At 37.4% G+C, this 20,955-nt stretch overlaps 1 protein-coding gene across 1 annotated transcript in view; it reads left to right on the top strand.

Moving 5' to 3' along the window:
• The first annotated feature begins 4,661 nt into the window (after positions 1 to 4,661).
• Positions 4,662 to 20,955, top strand: part of RIT2 (Ras like without CAAX 2) — a 289,218-nt gene continuing 272,924 nt past the window's right edge. The window contains exon 1 of the mRNA XM_045527208.1: positions 4,662 to 4,939. Coding sequence (XP_045383164.1) covers positions 4,837 to 4,939 — 103 coding nt within the window. The 5' untranslated portion in view covers positions 4,662 to 4,836. The remainder of the gene's footprint in view (positions 4,940 to 20,955) is intronic.

Below are 20,955 nucleotides of genomic sequence, written 5' to 3'. Positions count from 1 at the left end.
AATAAACAATCTACCAAAAGTAGACCTACCATTTGATCTAGCAATTTGTCATTTTATAAAAAATATATCTGCACTCAAATGTTTATTGCAGCACAATTCGCAGTTGCAAAGATGTGGAATCAGCCCTAGTGCCCATCAATTCATGAGTAGATTAACAAAATGTGGTATGTGTATACCATGGAATACTACTCAGTTATGAAGAAGGATTAATTAAGGCCTTTTGCAACACTTTGTATGGAACTGGAGACTATTATCCTAAGTATCTAAGGAATGGAAAAACAAACACCACATGTATTTCTATTAAACTGGAACTAACCAATGAGCACACATGTGTGCAAAGGAAAGTAAAACTCAGTGGAAATCAAGCAGGGGAGAGTAGGGAGGAGGGGATGGTGGCAAAAACCTACCTAACAGGTACAATGCACAGTATCTGGGTGATGAGCACAATTATAACCCTGATTCAAGCATAACAAAATCAATACATGTTTCCAAAAACAGTTGTATTCCCATAATATTTTGAAATTTTAAAAAAGAAAAAGAAAATGAAGGAAGGAAAAACCAGGAGATTCACATCAGTTAATCAAAAGAGGCCCAGCTGAACTGAGTCAGCATGGTAAGAAAGCTCCCTCAGCTTTAACCCATTAAAGTAACCTGCTTAACTTTACATTAATGAATCTCATTTTTGCACTCTGCTATTTCCTTATTCTTGCTCAAGCTGCTTTCCAAAAACTGCCATGTCCAGTGTAGCTCTTGCCTATTTTGTAGACTAGATGTTGCTCAGTTCATGAATTGCTAATAAAAAACAATTAGGTCATTAAAAGGCAATATAATTTGTTGAAATTATGTTGACAGTGTTAAATCCTACAGGGGTAAAATTGAATATAGCAGAGGTCATGACTTTTTAGTAAGGTGGTGTGAAAGGTAACTAAATCACTGTAATAAATACAGTAAGTGCTCTAATGAAGGAAAACGTGGCTTTGCAGACAAAGGCATGAGAAACTCCATCTGCCAATGACTGGAGAGGTAAGAAAAGAACTCAGGATGCTCTGAAATTCTCTTCTATAGAGAGAGAGGCAACCTTGATTGGTTGCCTTACAACTTCCTAAAGGAGTTTAGAAAGACATCCACACAAATAGAGCTAATGCATTCCTTTTGAGGGAATTGCTTGTTAAATTAGTTTTCCCTTTTGCCATCTGAGAAGGACTGGGGAGGTGAACAGCAGCAGCACATGGAGGCAAAGTGGAGTGTACTTGGACCCTGCTCAGCGAGTCAAGTGGCTACGAATAAACACCGAACACCTGAGTCTTAATTTGATGGAGATGAGCACTCAAAGGGAATGATGTGCCATCCAAAAAGGATGGCAATTGCCAGGGTAGGTTAGAGGAAACGAATGCAGACTCCAATCATTTAATACTTTTCCTGAGTGTAAAGCATCTGTCAGGAAATGATTTTGGTTTCTTAAGGGCTCCATTTTCATCAGCATTTATATACCTGGGCGATACTCCCCCACCCCCAAACACACACAAACGTATAACACAGACTTTTGACTGCATTATTCGAGGCAGAAGATAGTCAAACTAACAAAAGTTACTAACTAAAGCTGAAAACCAGCAGCATTAGAATGCTTCAAAATTTAGTCCTCATAGGGAGGATTTTTTGCCCTTAGTAATTCAGGGGAAGGAACTAGGGTGAGGTGCCTTAAAATTTCAAAGAAGAGGTAGACAAAGAGGCTTTATAGCTAGAAAACTCTCCCTACACTTTATGTTTTTTTTTTCTTGCATATAAATAGGGAAAAATCCTACCAACTTTCGTATGAGTCAATAGATAAACACTGACAATTGAGAAGGAAGACAATTCAGCAGTGAATTTCCCTTTTGTAGTGTTCGTTCATATTTGGCAAACCATTCATTTGTTTACTGTGATGGGACATTTCCATGTATTCCTTTCTCTTAATCAGCATTAAAATAAATGTGGCAAATAAAGAACAGGACCAAGGACACAGCTGTCATGACAATTCCGATGCTTTTCTACCAAATCAGAATGGCTGACATGGAAAACAGAGTAACAGATGGTGGGATAGCTAGAGAGGCACACGATTTGCTCAAGGTCATAAGAATTCCGGCAGCACAACTACAAATAAAAATCAGAAAGACCTTGAAGCGAAATGCTATTGTTTATTCATATCATTTCTATTGAGGAATACAGTTTCAATTAAACAATTACGAGATAATTATAATACAGCCTAGTTCTTTGTTAGATCCAATCATGCAAATGATAGTTTTGTTGGAGGAAAGGCAAGTAGCCCACATTGCCTGTCTCTATTGTATAGAGTGTGAGGGCTACATTGGAACGTGAGACTGGAATAAATGCTTTGTGTCCCTATGTGCTATTCTAATATTTTGGGTTGTACTTTTTAGACATCTGATGTATGAATATGTGTACAAAAGGGTCAGTCAGGTTGACATCTTAGGTAGATTTCGCTGATATCAATACAGGATGAATTGAACACTGTGAAAGAGAAGAAAGGCCGGGAGCTTGTGGTCAGGGAGGAAAAGTTATGGAATTGTTTCAAGTATGAAGGTCAAATATTAGAAGAGATAGAACTAAAGCTAGAACTTGGAGAGTGGGGATGCTCCCTACAAAGATGGAAAATAATGTTGACTTTATTGAGGATGAGCGTGATGTCTTTCTGGACATACTGAGGTGAAGATACAAGCAGAGTTTTGATGGAAACATCAAGGGGGCAGTTAGATTCACTTCTGCAGTTCAAAGGGAAAATTTGGTCCAGAGTTACAAACTTGGCGGTTGCCTACAGAAAGGTGATCAATTGATCTACCACAGTGAGTGAATTTACAATCAAAGGGTAGAGAAGATGAAAAGAGAATTGGGAATAGAACCATTAGACAAGGTTTCATTTAAACCTGATGCATGATCCATAAAAGAAAGAAATTATAAATTGGACTCATCAAAATTTAAAACTTCTGCTCTTTGAAAGATACTGCTAAGAAAAGCCACAGACTAGGGGGAAATATTTGCAGAACATGTATGTGATAAAATACTTATGTCCAAAATAATGAATTCTCAAAATTCAATAAGGAAACAAACACCTTGGCATAAAAATAGACAAAATACTTGAACATATACTTTGACAAAGAAGATATACAAATGGCCAACAAACACATGAAAAGATGATCTCTTCTTCTCTGGTAAGTGTTTATAAACAGTGAACTGACAGCACCACTGATTCAAAATAATAATAAAATAATCATAATATCATATACCTATGTATATGCTAAGCACTATGTAGTGCTTATAACTTGACCAACACTGTTTTAAGCACTATGCAAACATTAGCTCAGTTAATAAATTATGGTTTTAATTAAATATTTTATAGATAAAGAAACCGAGGCACAGAGAGGTAAAGTAATTTTCCCAAGGTCATGTAGCTTGTAAGTGGCTGAGCCCAGATTTGAATATAAGCAATCTGGCTCCAAAGCCTGTGCTCTTGAGTATGCCAATGTGCAGTCTCTTTAATGACCAGCAAGTATATATTGAGTGGCTACTCAGTGCTCAGCACGTGATCATACACTACAGAGTCATAAAGAATGGATTAAATATAGCTCATTTCCTAGGAGAGCTTAAAATCTAGATAGAAAGATGAGCCAATATGCACACCAAACACTTGACTGCATCTCATCATGATTCACGTTTTATAATCAGAAAATAAGCCATAAACAGAACATGATGATCTTGGTTGAAAGACACAATCTAACTATGACAATTAGGAATTATTGAAAACATCCTAAGACCTCTATAGTTTAGAAGTTCTTCAGAGAAAAGTAAAGACCCCAAAGCTTTAGCAGAAATCAAATAAGGGATAGGAGTTTGGACAGGGAAAAATAGTCTTCTGTGATCTTTTATACTACCACAATTGTCAGTAAAAATATTTATCAATTGTCTCTTTCATGCTTGACAGGGTCCTTGTGTTTTAGGTTGTTTCTAATAACTTAGTGTAAACAAGTATGATCTGTGTCCAAACAGAATGATCTAATTCAATTACCTTTCTGTGTTAGAACTGCAACTGTCAAGTGAACTGAAACATTTGCTGCTGGCCGGGTATTATTTCAACAGCACTAAAGACCCATCCTTAAGCGCCTTGAGTTACTGTTTTGTTTTGTTTGTTTTGTTTTGTTTTTGTTTGTTTTGTTTTGTTTTTCCCTTTTCCCAGAAAGAGAAGCTTGCAAGAGGATGGTGGTAAGAAACAAGGACATATGCAATAGAAATCCTTCTTAATTAATTAATTGATTCTGATTAAAAGAAGACAGTGTCTTTCAAAGTGTAGCCTCAGCTAGTCAGCCTGTGAGACACAGCATCTCCCATGAAGTCTCAGATTCACTCCATTCTAGCAGCCCAGCCTGGAAGGAGTCACATATGTGTGTGCCTCTAACAACTGCGATTGTGCGGAGGGCGGGCAGGAAGGAGAAAGGAGAGAGACAGAGAGTGAAGAAGAGAAATTGAATCAGACGAGGGAAGAAAACAAAAAAGCAGTGGGGGAGGAGGGAGAGAGAGAGAGAGAGAGATCGTGGGAGACGTGAAAGAGTGAAGGGATTGGAAGGAGGGGGGGATGCAAAAGCCAGATTTTTATTGGAAGCAATTGAAGTGGTTGCTATGAGACCCGCTCGAGCAGAGGACCAGCAGTCAGCCCGACGCTGATGGTTCTTACCTCGCACTAAACCTTTCCTTTGACACAGTTTTAGAGTTGTTAATATCCGAGCAACCACCTGACACGGGTGACTTTTTCCTTCTTTTTTTTTCTCCTCCAGTCCCTCGGGTAAGATGGAGGTAGAAAATGAAGCCAGCTGCTCTCCGGGCAGCGCATCAGGCGGGTCCAGAGAGTACAAGGTGGTAATGCTGGGAGCAGGGGGAGTTGGTAAAAGCGGTAAGTTTTCACACCAAATGCCGGGGAAGCAGGGACCTCTATAGAGGCAACTCTATAGAGTGAAAAAAAAAATGATATCGTTGATGCTGTTAGGGGTTAGCTCTCGCAGTTAAACACAGAGTGTCTGTCTCGCAGGATGTTCAAAAGTGTCAGGACTGTTAGAGCGATGCTGATGAGTCAGGAGAATGCAAAGACAGCAGCGATGATATACAGAACTTTAAAGGGATAATTGTTTCCTTTGATTTCATGCTGGGTGGTATTTGCTCTTAATTTATATGCCTTTTAAAAAAATCTTAGTAATAGCAATATTTATTAAATAGCCATGATATGAAAGAGGTGTGCTCCTGTTCTCAAAAATATTCACATAAAGAAAGAACTGCTGCAAATACTCAATTAAACACAATGGTACAAACACAGATACATACTCAGGATTATCAGTGCTGATTGTTGTGCTTGTTCCTTTTATTAGGAGGTTCCTGTCTCCTTTTCCTTGTCGATGGTGTGACATAGCATGTGTGGGCTTTGAATACTGAAAAGAAAGTTGGTCTTTGAAAGTGACAGTGATTTAAGAAACATATTCATTGTATGTCCAGTGCAGGTGATCAAACTAAACTTTGTGGTTAACTGAATTAAAGGAGAAAGCTGCAAGAATAAAGAAGTATGGGGTGGTAATTAATGTGAAAATTAGTAAATTTGTTTTGGTACATAAATAACAAGTTGTCAGTGGTTGGAGTTCTTGAGGAACTCAAAAGTACAAATATAACAAATCAAAGAAATAGATATGTAGTAGTGTTTGAGGCTGATTAAATGTTGGATAGCTTGGAGCTATGTATATCACTAGAAAATAAACAGATAAATATAGCTTTTTATATAAATATGAAATATCCACACTGGGGATACATCTTTGGGGATATTAAAAGACAAGAAATATTAGAATTAACATAGACAAAAGGAATGAAAGTAATTCAATAGTTTTAGTGCTTTACAAAACAAAAATTAAGTTGAAGACAACATTCTTGGCAGAAGAAACTAAAAAGCTAACTACGTTGGTGCTGGGTCCACCAGGAATGAGAAAGCAGAACAGTGACAAAAGAGGAAAGAGACTGTGACTTTAATGGACAGCAAAGGTAAAGAGGTCAGAAAAATAGCAAAAGCCACATAAAATTGAGCACTCCTGACTCTCCCCACCCCAAAAGGGAATTACCATAAAAAGGAAAGAAATAGGTAGCTCTGGATGTTGTCAGTAGCTAAATGCTTGTCAAGGTGAGAAAAATTAGTCATCTCTTCCAGGAAGGAAATGTGAAATGAAAAGCTTTGCAATTGTATATGAATGAGGAATTTTTTAAAGGCTATCCTTTTTTTAATATAATAGTTTGAGAAGGAAGGAATCAAAATAGGTGAGAATTTAAGGAAGGAAGGAAAGTAGGAGGAAGGAGAAAGAGAACATATTCTTACATAAAATAGAGTTATGCTTTAGAAGAATATAGTCAGTCAGACACAATAAGGAAGAAGAAACAAGGTGAGAATAAGATGTCGAGATGAGACAGAAACAGATCTGAAAAACAGGCAAGAGGCCAATCAACAGAAAATGCCACCAGCAGCTTGTGAGGTCTGGAAGATGCTGCAGTAGTCACATAGTGCACCCCTGTATTACCTTTGCTGGCCTGGTATTTTCTTGTTTCATCAGGAGCTTGGGGGATGTGGAAATAGAGTGACTAGTATTTAGCCCACTTCATTTCATTTCACAGGAAATAGAACGTGGAGAGAAGACATTTTGGACAGGAACATCCTCCAGCAATACACATTTCTTGTGATATTATGATATTGTAATAGTGATTTAATGTCTCCTATTTTGATGTCCCCCCAGTATTATTTGTACTGACTGATCATTGTTACCACTCCAATGACAAGGGCTTACCAACATAATACGTGGCTGCCAGAGTGGCCTGGCTTGCTCTCACCTTTGTTTTGTACAAGGTGGGATAAAAAGACAGGAATGGCCAGCTTACCCTCCGCAGAGGTGAAGAATAAAAGAGGGTAAATTGTTCAATTGTATTGATTATATAAATGGCAGACTTTGCTGTTACTCCAGAGAATATTGCTCACACTACAATCCCACACCTGGAAAATGCTGTCCTTATGGTGAAGTGTTTGGAATCACAATGATCAAATTACATCAGGTCCTTGGACTTTCTTTCTATGATTTAGCTGACGCTATCAGTATGTAAATATTCAAGTGTTGATTCTCAATACTAACCTTCTCTTGAAGGTTAAAATATTGGCTTTAAAATGAACTAAATATTTTTTTAAAGCCACTTTTTATGTAGCTGAAGATCTAGATCAACAGAGGTGTGTGAAAAGATTGTGCATCCCCCTGTACAGTGGGTTGTGTGAAAGGATTCCCAGGAGAGCTCAGCTCTTCTGAAGAAACTAAAGAAAATGCATCAAGCTATCACCTGTTTCCAATTCTGAGAGTCAGGTCTGAGTTAGCTTTAAACATGGTTGAGAAACTCATTTTGCTGTGACTATAATTTTTAAATGAATAAAATCTTGGAGCTTTTGGAGATTCCTATGCTTACTGAGAATTAGTTTTTTTTAATCCATATTTTACTAAAATATACTTCTGTGAGTGAGAACTTTGGAAAAGATTTGCAGCTTTACTGGAATAAGAATTCCTACAAGATTTAGAATATGTCAGTGAATAAATGTGCTATGTGTGAGAAATTTCAATACAGTTTACTGAGCACATATTATGCGCAGGCCTATACTAGCTACTACAGAGGGGAAAAGTGAAGCAAGTGAACACTTATGAGGCCCTGCTGTGTGGCAGGTATGGATACCTCTATTTCATGCTTATATTCAGTCCTCACCACAAACTGAGTAGGTTTTTCCATTTTTACAGATGGAAAAACTAAAGCCAAGAGAAATAATTTATACCTGGTCACTGGGGGTAATAAGTTATAGATTTTTGTGATGTTTCATCTAACTCTACTCCAGTATGTTTAACACCCTGAGGAAGAAGAGCAAAGAGTTCTACCTATCACTATTAAGAAGAAAACAAGGCTATTTAATGCATTCTCTCTATCTTAAAAGTTATATTTAGAAAAGATCTTAACCATCTAGACTATTATTCTCATTTATACATCTATGCCTCTTTAATCTTTAAATTAATCTAATTAAACACTATGCATAATGCTTCTATTCTGTATGAATATAAAATATATACTTGTACTTACATTTATATAATTAAAAATTGTACCTAGTGTTGTCCCAGAGTGTTATCAACTTCAGAGAAAGCAGGGATGCACAAGAAATAGTCCCCTCCCTATTTGGATGATGGAGAAATTGGGGACTTGAGAATTGAAGGGACCTGCCAAGTTTATTTGTATGGTAGTGGCAAATCCAAATCTAGACTGTAGCCCTCCTGATCCCTTGTAAGCTGTTTTCCACTACTCTCTAATTTTTGCACAAGATAAACTGAATCAAAATTGGACCATATAAAGTAACAAATATGTATACAAATTAGCAGATACATAGGAGGAACAAGTCAAAGATCTAATGTACAACATGAGGACTATGGGTAACAGTATTATGTTGTATTTGGGATTTTTGCTGAATAAATAGATTTTAGCTGCCTTGGCCCCAAAATAAAAAAGAGTAACTCTGTGAGATGATGGATACGTTAATCTGCTTCACTATTTTACCATCTATAATTATCCTCTATTATGGTGTATACCTTATATACGCATGATAAAATTTATTTTAAAAATAATAAAGTTATTACTCATGATGAGAAAACTACTTATAAAACAATATCAAATGAAAAAGTGTAGAACACAAATATATATGCATATAAATTTGATGAAATAACATCATATAAATTTGCAGAACACAAATTTATATGAACATAAATTGTGACTACATCTAAAAACAAAAAAACAAAAAACAAAAAATAAACCAATTATCTAATGAATTTGATGTACCTTAGGCACTTTCTTAGCCTTCTGTCTTACTTTGTTCTACTTCCCCCCATTCCCTCCCCTTACACACACACACACACACACACACACACACACACACACAAAAAGAATAGATAAAATCTCAAGGACATAGTTTAAGAGTTCTATGGAGTCTAAACAAGTTCTTCCAACTATTTTAAATATTGACCTTCCTCTGTCTCTGTAGTCTGATACAGAATGGCTCTTCCCCAGTGGCAGAGCATGATGACTTGCTGCTTGCTTTTCTGCATTCACGTCTGGTTCTCCCATTGCAGACTCAAATGATTCAGCAGATCTTATCCAATAATAATACAATCTTCTTTTCCAAAATACATTTTACCTGTCATGTTTTATGACCTTATTTTATAATATAATCATTTAAGGAGGTGAGTAAGTCATCTATTCCCTATGTTCAGATGAGGCATCTGAGGTACATAATTGTCAAGAGGTTTGTCCAAAAATACACAGAAGTCAGAAAGTCAGGAAGTAAGGGCTAGAAATTAACCCATGTTTTCTAATGCTAAATTGTTTTTCCATCAAATTTCACAGGAAAAATAGAGTATCCAAATATCATATCAAAGCTACATGCCCTTCTCTGGTCCCTGGGACATATGTGGGAATTATTTTGGTGAAATTTTGTCTTAGTATACATTTTCAAGTGAAATATGTATGAAACACTACACAAGTCATTGAGGGGGGAGGAGTATTCATAACTATGATTTCAGAAATGATCCGTGCCCTTTTGGGAGTGCACCCCCTCATAGCAGAAAATATATTCTAATGAGTACTACAAAAACGATAAGTTTCTATTAGACTTCTAATGTAAGAGCTGTGGAAACTCAGAGTTAAGGGATGGCTGAATCTGGATGCAAAAGTTGGAAAGGAACCACAGCAGAGATGGTATTTAAATTGTGTATTAAAATATGAGGAGGATTTTTCTGAGGCTGAGTAGGGAAAGTATGGGAAGAAATGAGGAAGGAAATTTAACAGACACAGTATGTACAGGGGTGAAAAGGAAATGTGAGGGCTTGTAATTTTTTGTGAAGGGATCCTGGTAACTTAGCGTTTTTTTAGGGGATAGCTGGAAAAATCTCCCTGGAAATTGGCTGAATACATACTTTAGGACAAGTGGTCCCCAACTTTTTGGCACCAGGGACCAGTTTCATGGAAGACAATAGATGCTTTTGGGATGATTCAAGCGTATTACATTTATTGTGCAGTCAAACCTCTCTGCTAATAATAATCTGTATTTGCAGCTGTTCCCCACTGCTAGCATCACCACCTCAGCTCCACGTGAGATCACCAAGCATTAGATTCTCAGAAGGAGCGCGCAACCTAGATCCCTCGCATGTGCAGTTTACAAGAGGGTTGGCGCTCCTATGAGAATCTAATGCTGCCACTGATCCTACAGTGGAACTCGGGCAGTGATGCGAGCAATGAGAATTGGCTGTAAATACCGATGAAGCCTCACTCGCCGGCCCACCATTCACCTTCTGCTGTGAAGCCCAGTTCCTAACGGGCCACGGACCCAGTACCAGCCCAGGGCACGGAGATTGGGCACCACAGCCTTAGGAAACTGAAACGTTACACAAAACAAGTAAGTTGAAAACATAAAAAGTATTAGGAAACAAAGAATTTATTAGAATGCATCCATTGTGAACTCTTCGGAAAGAGAAAACTCATTTGTAAAATAAGCAAACATAGTCTCCCCCATAGCTTTTTGCAATTTGTCTCTTTTGTAAATTCAGAGTTTTGTGTAGCAGGATTTTATAAAAGGAAAGCAATAATAATATTTTCTGAGGAAACAGAAAGCAGCACATAACGAATCCCAACTTCAGTGAATTGGTGCAAGCAGGTAGAAAGTCCAGCCTTTATCTAATGAATTGATTCAAGGCAAACGACCAAGTGCATCATTCTTGTCTCTGAGGCTCTGTGTTTCATGTTATTAGCAGAACTTTGGGTCTGACAAAGCTGAACAATGGTCACATCAGGACCATGTGTTATCCTGACCCTGTGTATTTGCAATGACAACAGAAAAAAAAAAGCGGAAATGAAAAAAAACTAAGATTTTAAGATTCTGTTCTTACCCTTAATTGTTGCCACCCCAGTTATACTTCAGACCATCACTCATTACAATATTGTCAGCAAGAATTAGCCAAGAGGCCCACATATGGCTCAGTAAAAAAGTACTTTGGTACTCATTCAAGTAATGGTTGAACGCATAATTTGGGCAAAGGGTGTTGACTGGGCAATATTTCCAAGATTATATTCACTTTACAGATTTTAAATTGATGAAAGAGAGTTACTACAGCTGTATGTCTGTACTGCGTGCTATGTCAGTACTAACTATAACTGGAGATGAATGAGCATGTGGCAATCCCTAAACTATCCCCGTTTCTGGGCTCCTTACTTTTACACACTCACCCTGCTGCCCTAATGCCCAATAGTCTATCATATTTACCTGCCCTCATTGACTCCTCACCTTGATCTTGTGAGGAAGGCTTTATTGTCTACATTTTATAGATGAGAAAACTGAGGCACGCATGCCCACACACACATAATATGGCCAGAGACACAGAGATACTAAATGGTGAACCCAAGCTGCCTACACTTGTATGACTAAGTCCAATGCTTACACTATTTTCATTTTTTCACCCTGAGAGTTTTAATTTTATTTCTTGAGGAGACAGTACAGGGAAACTGAGTTCTAACTTCAGCTGCATCTTCATCGATGTATTTTAGACGTCAAATGAAATCATCTACATCAAAATACTTTTAAAAATTTAACTTTGTACACAAACAACAAGGAGTGGTACCCTTATTACATGGGGTAGAGGGAGGCATTGGAAGTTCTGAGCAAACATTTCAGAATGCAGGCACCAAAGACTCATTTTGTTCTTGTCCATTCAGGGACCCTCTGAGGTCTTGACCACATAGAGAAAGGATGACAATTCCCTCAACTAGAGAAAATTAAGTAACCCTGTAATTATAAGAACTTATGGAAAATGAGGATCATGCCAATATGGAGAAAGTAAACAGAGTGGTAAACATGTCAGGAAGATTTTTGAAATCTATTAGGTGCTGATCTATTTTAGAGAACATATTTTCTCTAAATATATACATTATAGAGTAATTGATGAAAACTACATGTCAAAAATTGAAAATACATTCCCTGTCCATTTATTTAATAAGAAGTGAATGGGTATGTGTGTATGTGTGTGTGTGTGCATGCACACATGTGCCTAGACTGATGAAAAGCCCAAAACCATTACCAAGAATAAAACACAACCTGCCCTGTCTACTTGTTGTAAAAAAAAAAAAGATGCATAAACAAATAATTGTGAGGCAATGTGTTAGTTACAATGATGTGATGTACATGTGATATTTGAAAGCAATGTGAACTATGGCTTAGGAAGTTTAATGACCTACCATGCATCGTTCAGCTGTTCAGCTCTAGCAGTGGGACCAGAGTCTCCTGACTTCCTGGAGCACGAATTTTTCCAGTAGGCCATGCTATCTCCTATAAGCCAGCATAAAATCTGTTTCTCCTACCTGGAGATCTGGCTACTGCCAATGACTAATTGCTTCCGTGTGCGTGTGTATGTTTGCAGTGTTGTGGAGTTGTGACTGTACACACTGACGGATGACAGTCCTCTGCACTACTTACATGCATGCAGGATACTCTCTTATCAATAAATTTGCAAAGCCTGTCAATGATTTCAACTCAATCATTCAAACTTTGCTCATAAATGCCAGCTTTCAGAAGACAGTGACCAAGCAGTGCCATCTGTCCTTTTGGTTTGTCAGCAGGTACCAACTAAGAGTGCCATTGCTGGCAATTGTACAAGATCATCACTTTTGCCCTTCCTGCTGCCCATAACCCTACTCCAGCTAACACCACAGAATTGGCCTGAGAATATTGACCTGTTCTGGTCCCCACACACGCTCAGGCATTTCAGGAGCCTGTAACTGCCAAGTGTATTGGGGAGATAAAAGCGTGTGCTTGATTCTCCCTGGGGTACGTGTGAAGGATGGAAAGCTGAAGGGTAGGAGGGGAGGGTGGATGGCTTCTCTGGGGATGTTGTATTGAGAGGGGAGTCAGAGAAAACACGAAGTTTGCAGTCCCAGGAAAAAAAATTTTTAATTGAACTGGAATGAAATGATGTAGAAAACTTAGGGTCTCACCATGAAACACCAGACAAGGATTTTTAACTACTGTAGTTAGGTAAGTTATGTTGGTGGTGGAGGGAGGGTGGGTTTGATCAGAAGATCACTTGTATATGGAAGTCAGTGTTTGGGTACTGAATGGATGAGAAATCCTTAGAAGTTTACCAGACCACAGTTCCTCTTAATATGCATTAAAATGAGCAACATAAAGGTGTGCCTATCTGTGCATAAATTTGTGTGTGCTCACAACGAAGGAATGATTTTTGCTTTGTGCAAACTATTACTCTTTCAATTTCTTCCTGCAGTGAATAACAAAGTATGAGTTAACATTTTTGAGTCTCACCTATACCTGGCCCTGTTCAAAGTGCATCATATGCATTCATTTATCAAATCTCACCAAACCCAGCAGTACAGGCATGGCAACTATCTCTAATTTACAGATGAGAACAGTGAGGCCTGAAGAGGGTAATTCCCTCCAGAACCCAGGGCCTGCAATGGCCATGCTGGACATAGCCACAGCCAGAGCTGAGGCCATGAACCACTGTCCACCCTGCCACTCACCACCCTATGCTCTCGATCCCCCCTTGATTGGTACAATGAGGCCTCAGTGTAGAAATGATGACAGAATACAGTGAACTGGAGGTTTGGGTAGCCTAGAAAAATCCATATTTGTGTTTTCTCATCTGTAAAATGGGAATAAGCATAATAACTATTAGAGTATTACATAGAATATTAATGACAAAGCCTGGCACATACTAACTGCTGAATAAAGTTTCTACAATAAATGGATAGCTTTGTTTTTATTTATTTGCCTTTAACAGAATTTGGCCTTGTACTGGTCACTTAACCTCTTTGAGTCTTCATTTTTCTCATTAAGGGCATTAAATAAAATTGCCTCAGAGAGTTGTTGGGTAGAAAACATTAAGTAAAAACTGGAGATTATAGTGCCCACAGATTATGCCTTCATTAAAACCATTGCCTGCATGTCTTCCTTCCTTCCATCCTTCCACACCTCCACCTAAAGGTGCTTACCTCTGTAGCAGGGGAGAGGGTAGTGACAGAAGATTTTTCAGATGGGTTCTAGGAAAATGCAATTTGGGTCTCATATTGTAAACCTCCCATTGTATATGCACCTGCTGTATTCCTACGCTTGCTCACTAGATCTTTATATTGATTAGCTTCAGTTTTGGTCTCTTGAGTGGTAATTTCAGTGACAATAATAACAGTGGTTTGCTAGGTACCCTAGTAAACAATCCCTTTATTCATCCTAATTGACCTGTATTCATTCTCTCTCTCTCTCTCTCTCTCTCTCTCTCTCTCTCTCTCTCTCACACACACACACACACACACACACACACAAAACACTGCCTGTTAGAGAAAGGATTTGAGGACAACAGGCTGCTACAATAGCCCACAAAGGGCCTGATTAAAGGGGCTACAGCTTTTAATGAAACACTGGGCTTAAATCCGGACTGTACTCTTTTAATGAATTTTGAGTAATAAGATGTTTCTTTTGTTCTCCACAGAAACAACACTGCTACATTTAAATGGAAAGAGTGATATTTAGTGGTTGCAAGAAAAGCTAATAATGAACCCCACACGTACAGATTTTATTTAATGGAAGAAATCAGATCCTTTATTTAGATGCAAAAGGACACGTCTTTTATCTGAAATTGTAAAATCTTTAGCTAATTGGTTCCTGCCTATCATCTTTTATTTGTTTGTTTTTTAAAGATGTCTTACTTTATTTCAACACCATCATTTTAGGATTGAAATAGGTAGGAAAATACCCAGGGATTGTATTTAGGTAAATTCAGAGTACCGGAAGTTTGCAATATCACCTCACATCGGTTTTCCCCTTTATTTTTAGCGGAGGCATTATAATCGCATATATTTATGGGATACAGAGTGATATTTTGATACTTGTATACCATGTGTAATGATCAAATCAGGGTGATTAGCATATCCATCACCTCAAACATTTATCATTTCTTTGTGTTCTGAACATTCAAAATCCTCTCTTCTAGCTTTTTGAAAATTACAATAAATTATTTTAACCATATTCACCCTACAATACTACAGAATACCAGAACTCATTTCTTCATTCTAGCTGTAACTTTGTATCTGTTAAACAAACTCTCCCTGTCCCCTCCCCAACCTTCCCAGCTCCTCAGACCCACAATTCTACTCTCTACTTCCATGAGCTCAATTTTTTAAGCTCCCTCATAGGAGTGAGAACAGGCAGTATTTATCATTCTGTGCCTCACTTATTTCACTTAACATAATGCTCTCCAGGCTCATTCATGTTGCCCAGAATGACAGGATTTCATTCCTTTTTATGGCTGGATAATATTCCATTGTGTATCTATATCACATTTTATTTACGCATTCATCTATTGATGGACATTTAGGTAGATTACGTGTCCTAGCTATTGTGAATAGTGCTGGGGTGCAGGTAAATCTTTTATATACTGGTTTACTTTCCTTTGGATAAATATGTGGTACAAAAACCCCAAATATACAAAAACAACTTCCCTCTCTAGGATTAAGAACTTTTCCTTCTTTTGTTTAGCTACTCATTCCTTTCTATTTGCTTGGTCACAATGAAAGAGGTTTAACAATTTAACATTTGCTTTCACTCTTTCTTCATACCCACTCCACAAAAGGCTTTAATATTTTTCTGCCCTTAAAAATATATATATATCTCCCACTTACATCATCATGGAACAGCAAATTGGAAACAGTCTTGCATAAAATACTTTGCTGTGACAAGCATGCAAGTTGTCTGCCTCTCTAAGCTTATTTGCATTTTTCTTGAGTGTAATCCTGAGGCAGCCCAGCGTGATTGAAACAGCATGGACTTTGAAGATGGATAGCCACCCACTGAAATTCAGTTCTGCCGCTTACAGAGTGAGTGACTTTGCTGGTTCTTCTGCTTCTTTGTGATGTCTTAGTGTTGGAGGGCATGAGCCTTAGTCCTCTGACCTTTTCTCATCTTTAATTTCCTAGGGTATTTCATCCAGCTCCATGGCTTGAATATAATTTATATACCTTTATATCTTCGTATTAAATTAAATTTATGTCTCGATTAAAACCATAATTAGACATCACTAAAATGGTGAAAAGTAAAAAGACTAATAATAATAATTGTGGACTAGGGTATAATGAGAATATAAATTCATACAGCTACCATGCTAATTGATTTGGCACTATGAAGATAAAGAAATGCATAAATTACACATATGATCTAGCAATTCTACTGCTAGATGTGTGTGTGTGTGTGTGTGTGTGTGTGTGTGTGGGGCGTGCACCTGCCCGAAAGTATCCAGCCACGTAACCATTCTCCTTATATTAACAATGGCTGGATACTTTCTGGACAGCTCATATATGCTCAATAAAAATGCATACATGTATGGACAAAAAGGCATGGTCAGAATATTTATAGCAGGGTTAGGCCTAATAACGTCAAATTAAAAATGTAAATATTCATCAGTATAAGTGAATGAGTCAATTGTGTTAGAATTTATATAGATAGATTAATTATATATATGGAATTTGTATATGTGTGTGTATATATATTATATGTGTGTGTGTATATATATTATATATATATTATATATATACACACACATATATACACGTTTATATATGCACACACACATACAAAATTCTATATATATTACTATATAAATTGTATGTATATGTGCACGCATGCACACACGCACACACACACACATAAATTAAAGGAAAGCATCACCATAAAGTCCAGGCAGTCCCCTGTTGGGGGAAGGAGGAGGCAGTGAGTGAGAAGGGCACGGGGGCATTCTGAAGTCAAGAAATGCTTTTGCTTCAGTCTGGGTGGTGATAGTGTGGGTGTTCACTTGTGACGAGCCATAGAATTATACAAGTTTCTTTTGTACATCTTCTTAAGGTTAAATCTCACCTAAGAAAAGATTCATAAAGTTTTATAACATTGTATTAACATCTCCAGTCTAGACTTCCACTGTAAACCCCAGATTTATCTACTCAACTCTCTACTTCACATATCACTTAGAGATCTATCAACAATTTCAAACTAGAATTGTTACAAACTAAGCTCTGATCTTGTTTCCACACTTGTTTCACTCACAGCCTCTCTCAAGCCAATTGATGGCAACTCTGTATTTCCAATTGCTCTCTTGATCTCTTATCAAAACATCGGCCTGATCTCTTATTCTTCTCGTTCCCTCACACTTCCACATCCAATTTATAAGTAAATTCTTTAGTTTTATCTTCTATGTATACCCAGAAGTGTCCTTTTCTCAAAATTCAACTGTTACCACCATGGTCCAATTTACCATCCTTTGTTGCCTATGTCTGCAGTTTTGCACTAACTCTTCTCCAAGTTTCTATTGTCTCTGGCAATTTATTATCACAGCAGCCAGAGTGGTCCTTTTAAACCAAAAGTCAGATCTTGTCGTCTCTGTGCTTATAACCCTACCATAACTCCTGTTCCACTCACAAGCACTCTTAAAAGCTGAAGTCCCTTCTCTGATCTCATACCCCACTAACATCTCTCTTCCTCTCTCTGTTACAGAAATACCAGCTTCCATGCTGTTCCTAAAATATGTCAGACAGGCACATTTCCCTTTTAGGGCCTTTGTTCTAGCTTTTCCCTTTTCCTGGGATACTTTTCTCCAGAAATCTGCTTGGCTTACTTCATCTCTTTCAAGCATAGCTCTCTTGTTTCTGCCTCAATGGGCCTATTTTATTGAAACCCTCCCATTCTTACTACAGCCCCATCTCCTTTTTTCTGGCTCACTTTTTTCTTTCTATCACATCTACTACCTTCTAATGTAATAATTTATTATGTTATTATTTATTATCAGTCTTCTGCAACTAGAATTTCCGTTTTGCTCTCGTAGTTTTCTAGTGAATAAATGAAATGTAATACAGTCACCTAAACTCATGAAGCTTCCATTTATTCATCTCTAAAGTATGGAAAATAATACCATCCTTGCCAGTGGCTTCTAATAATATTCAAGGTAATCTTCTAATATTCAGGGTAATCGCAGTGGAGATGGGACATGATAAGATTCTGACTATATTTGGAAAGAAATGCCAAATGCATTTAATGATTGATAGGAAAGAGTTGTTGGCCCAAGCCAAGAATGATTTTGCCATCAATTTAAATGGATTATTCTATGTAAAGCTCTTAGTAATAGAAAAATAACCTCCAAGATTGTCCTTTTAATCCTATGCAGCAAAAGAATATACATGGTTCTTGATGTTATGGAGAGATAAAACAGACATGTATTTATGATCTTCAGATGTTTATGTTCTTGTGAGTGCAAGAATTTTCCAAACAGAACCTTAACTACAGGGCTGATACGAACATTTATATGAACATTAAATGTAATAATCCAAGTAAAAAAGTAACATACTTTAAGGAATTTGATAAATGTCTGAAATTATTATTCTTCATTATATTAATAAAACCAATAATGTAGGTGAGCAAGGAAACATTAATAGATGTAAGATTTAAAATTGGTAACCTACACTTGCATATTCTAAATGGAAGGAGAGTAAATGAAAATTTATTAACAGATCAAAGTAATCTTAGAAATATCACCCTATTAAGGAGGTCTGAACCAAATCATTCATTCATTTAATATACAGTTTAGATGTATTGAGCTCTAGCTGTCCAGCCATGGTTTTGGATGCCAGAGTCATAGCATCAAACTAGCTCCAGCCAGCATCTTCAGAAAACTGTGTCCTAATGGACAAGGAAGGCAGGTAATCAGGAAATTACAATGACCAAAGCTTCAGAGTTGACCTCGTTAGTGCTCACTTTCCTGAGTATCTCTCCCACATAAATTTGCCTTATATGATTTACCTAGAACCAAAATAGAAAATCAGAAAACGCCATTCCCTCCTCTCTTTGTAGTCATATGCCAGTACCATGGGGAGTTTCCTTACGTACAAAGCCCAGATGTTGCCTTCCTGTTTCTCTATTTTTCTCTATTTCATCCTAAATACCAACACAACTGTTCATTCCTCCAAGTCTGGGTTTGTTTTGATGGCATTGGCTACCAGCATTCAAATCTTGGCTCATTCATTCAGCAGTGTTATGATCTTGGGCACATTACTCAGCACCTTTGAATCTGTTTCCTCCTCTGTCAAACGGGAATGATGATACATTCCCAATGCATTAATGACTACAGGGCCAATGAAATAATGTAAATGAAGTTCTGAGAACAGTACCTGGCATTTCCATATGAGCTCTAATTATTGTCATTGTTGTGATTTGTATTGCTATTACGTCTTTCAAAAAATCCCTATTCAGTCTCATCCAGGCTGAAGATTTATGTTTTCTCCATTTTGTCCAAGGCTGAGACGACTTCATTTCCCATTACTCCCAGCAAAGCATTTCTTATTTACCTCCCTATGTATATCAACTATTCCCTTTTTGTCAAGGGTAAAAATATTCATGCAATCCTGAGCAAGTGGGCTAGAAGGAGGGGGATCAAAGGCCCCACTTTACTAATGATTTCCTGAGGAAAAAGGTGGCTTCTGATTTCTAAGACTCCAGTCCTTCCCAGAAAGGAAGAGAGATGTTTCTGCACTTTTTGAAAACTCTTAATTTGATCATAAGAAGTCACTACCTGGAATCACTCTGAACACTCAGAGAAGGATTTCTGAATACAACTTCCAGCGTTGCAAGCCTCTGTTTAGTTTCTTATATGGAAATTGTCATGGATTATGAGATTTTAGAATCAAGTGAATTCAAAGGAGAATTAGGGGACTCAGGATAGCTTCAGTATTTTTTGTTCAATTGGAGCTTATCACCGAAGGTCACATGTTTCACATCTCCCTGACTGCTGCCTGTCACTCCTGGCACATGCTATCATTTTTAATTTTCAAATTTTATAGCTAGCACTTGAGCTGCACTAGCTAATCTCTATCTAACTAATAAGGTCCTCTCCTTCCACCTTTATTGATTAATTATCTGTTGGAGTTTTTAATATCCATTTGTACTTAATTTGCTGATATTAAAAATACCTCATTCCCGAAAGTGATAAATGGTCTTCCAAAGGACAGGACTTTGGTTTTGATTTACAGAACAGTGAGCTGACTGGAGCCTGGCTGGAAACCTACCCTTGGAGATCATTGCAATAAAGAGCTGAGGGAGGGACACTTTTGAGGTCTTTAAGAGCTTCTTTACTGTATGGTGGATAAATTTTGCTTTTTCATTCAGATTTCTAACTAGAATTTCTATCACTGACTTTTAATAAGTAGTTCCCAATGAGGAACTAATATTTCCTTGTGCAAACTCTTTGTTACAGGCAGAGAGACCTTTTTATTGTCTCCCAAATAAACCTTATGCCTCTCTACCTAACTTTTTCATAAGACAGCCTAATCATTTCTGCTAACTTGTTGGAATTTTCTCTGCCTATTTCAACTCAATTTATTCTTCAAGAACTAAGATATAAACATCCAAAGCCACAGTAATTTATTCTTCCCCTCACTATTTCTAGCTTTTGCTGTCTATACTATTTATATAACATTTAACATATTCTGATTTGTGTAAACTTCTCTGTGTATGTCTTGTCTCTTCATTATGATATAAACTCCTTTAAGTTAAAGTCTTAGTTTTATATGCTCTATGCTTTATGCTAATACTTCTCAAATTGTGGTTCCCTGGTCCTCAATAGCTACAGCATGTGGGAACTTGTTAGAAATATAAATTCTCACACTCCATTCCAGATCTACATAATCAGAAGCTCTCAGCGTGGTGCCCAGCAAGTATTACAGATGTAAGCTCAAGTTTGAGAACCAAAGGGGTCTCAAACACAGCTGCACATTAGAACC

This window comes from Lemur catta, chromosome 16 (assembly GCF_020740605.2).
Source record: "Lemur catta isolate mLemCat1 chromosome 16, mLemCat1.pri, whole genome shotgun sequence".
In the NCBI taxonomy this organism is placed as follows: Eukaryota; Metazoa; Chordata; class Mammalia; order Primates; family Lemuridae; genus Lemur; species Lemur catta.
This window is presented reverse-complemented; position numbering and strand designations above follow the sequence as displayed.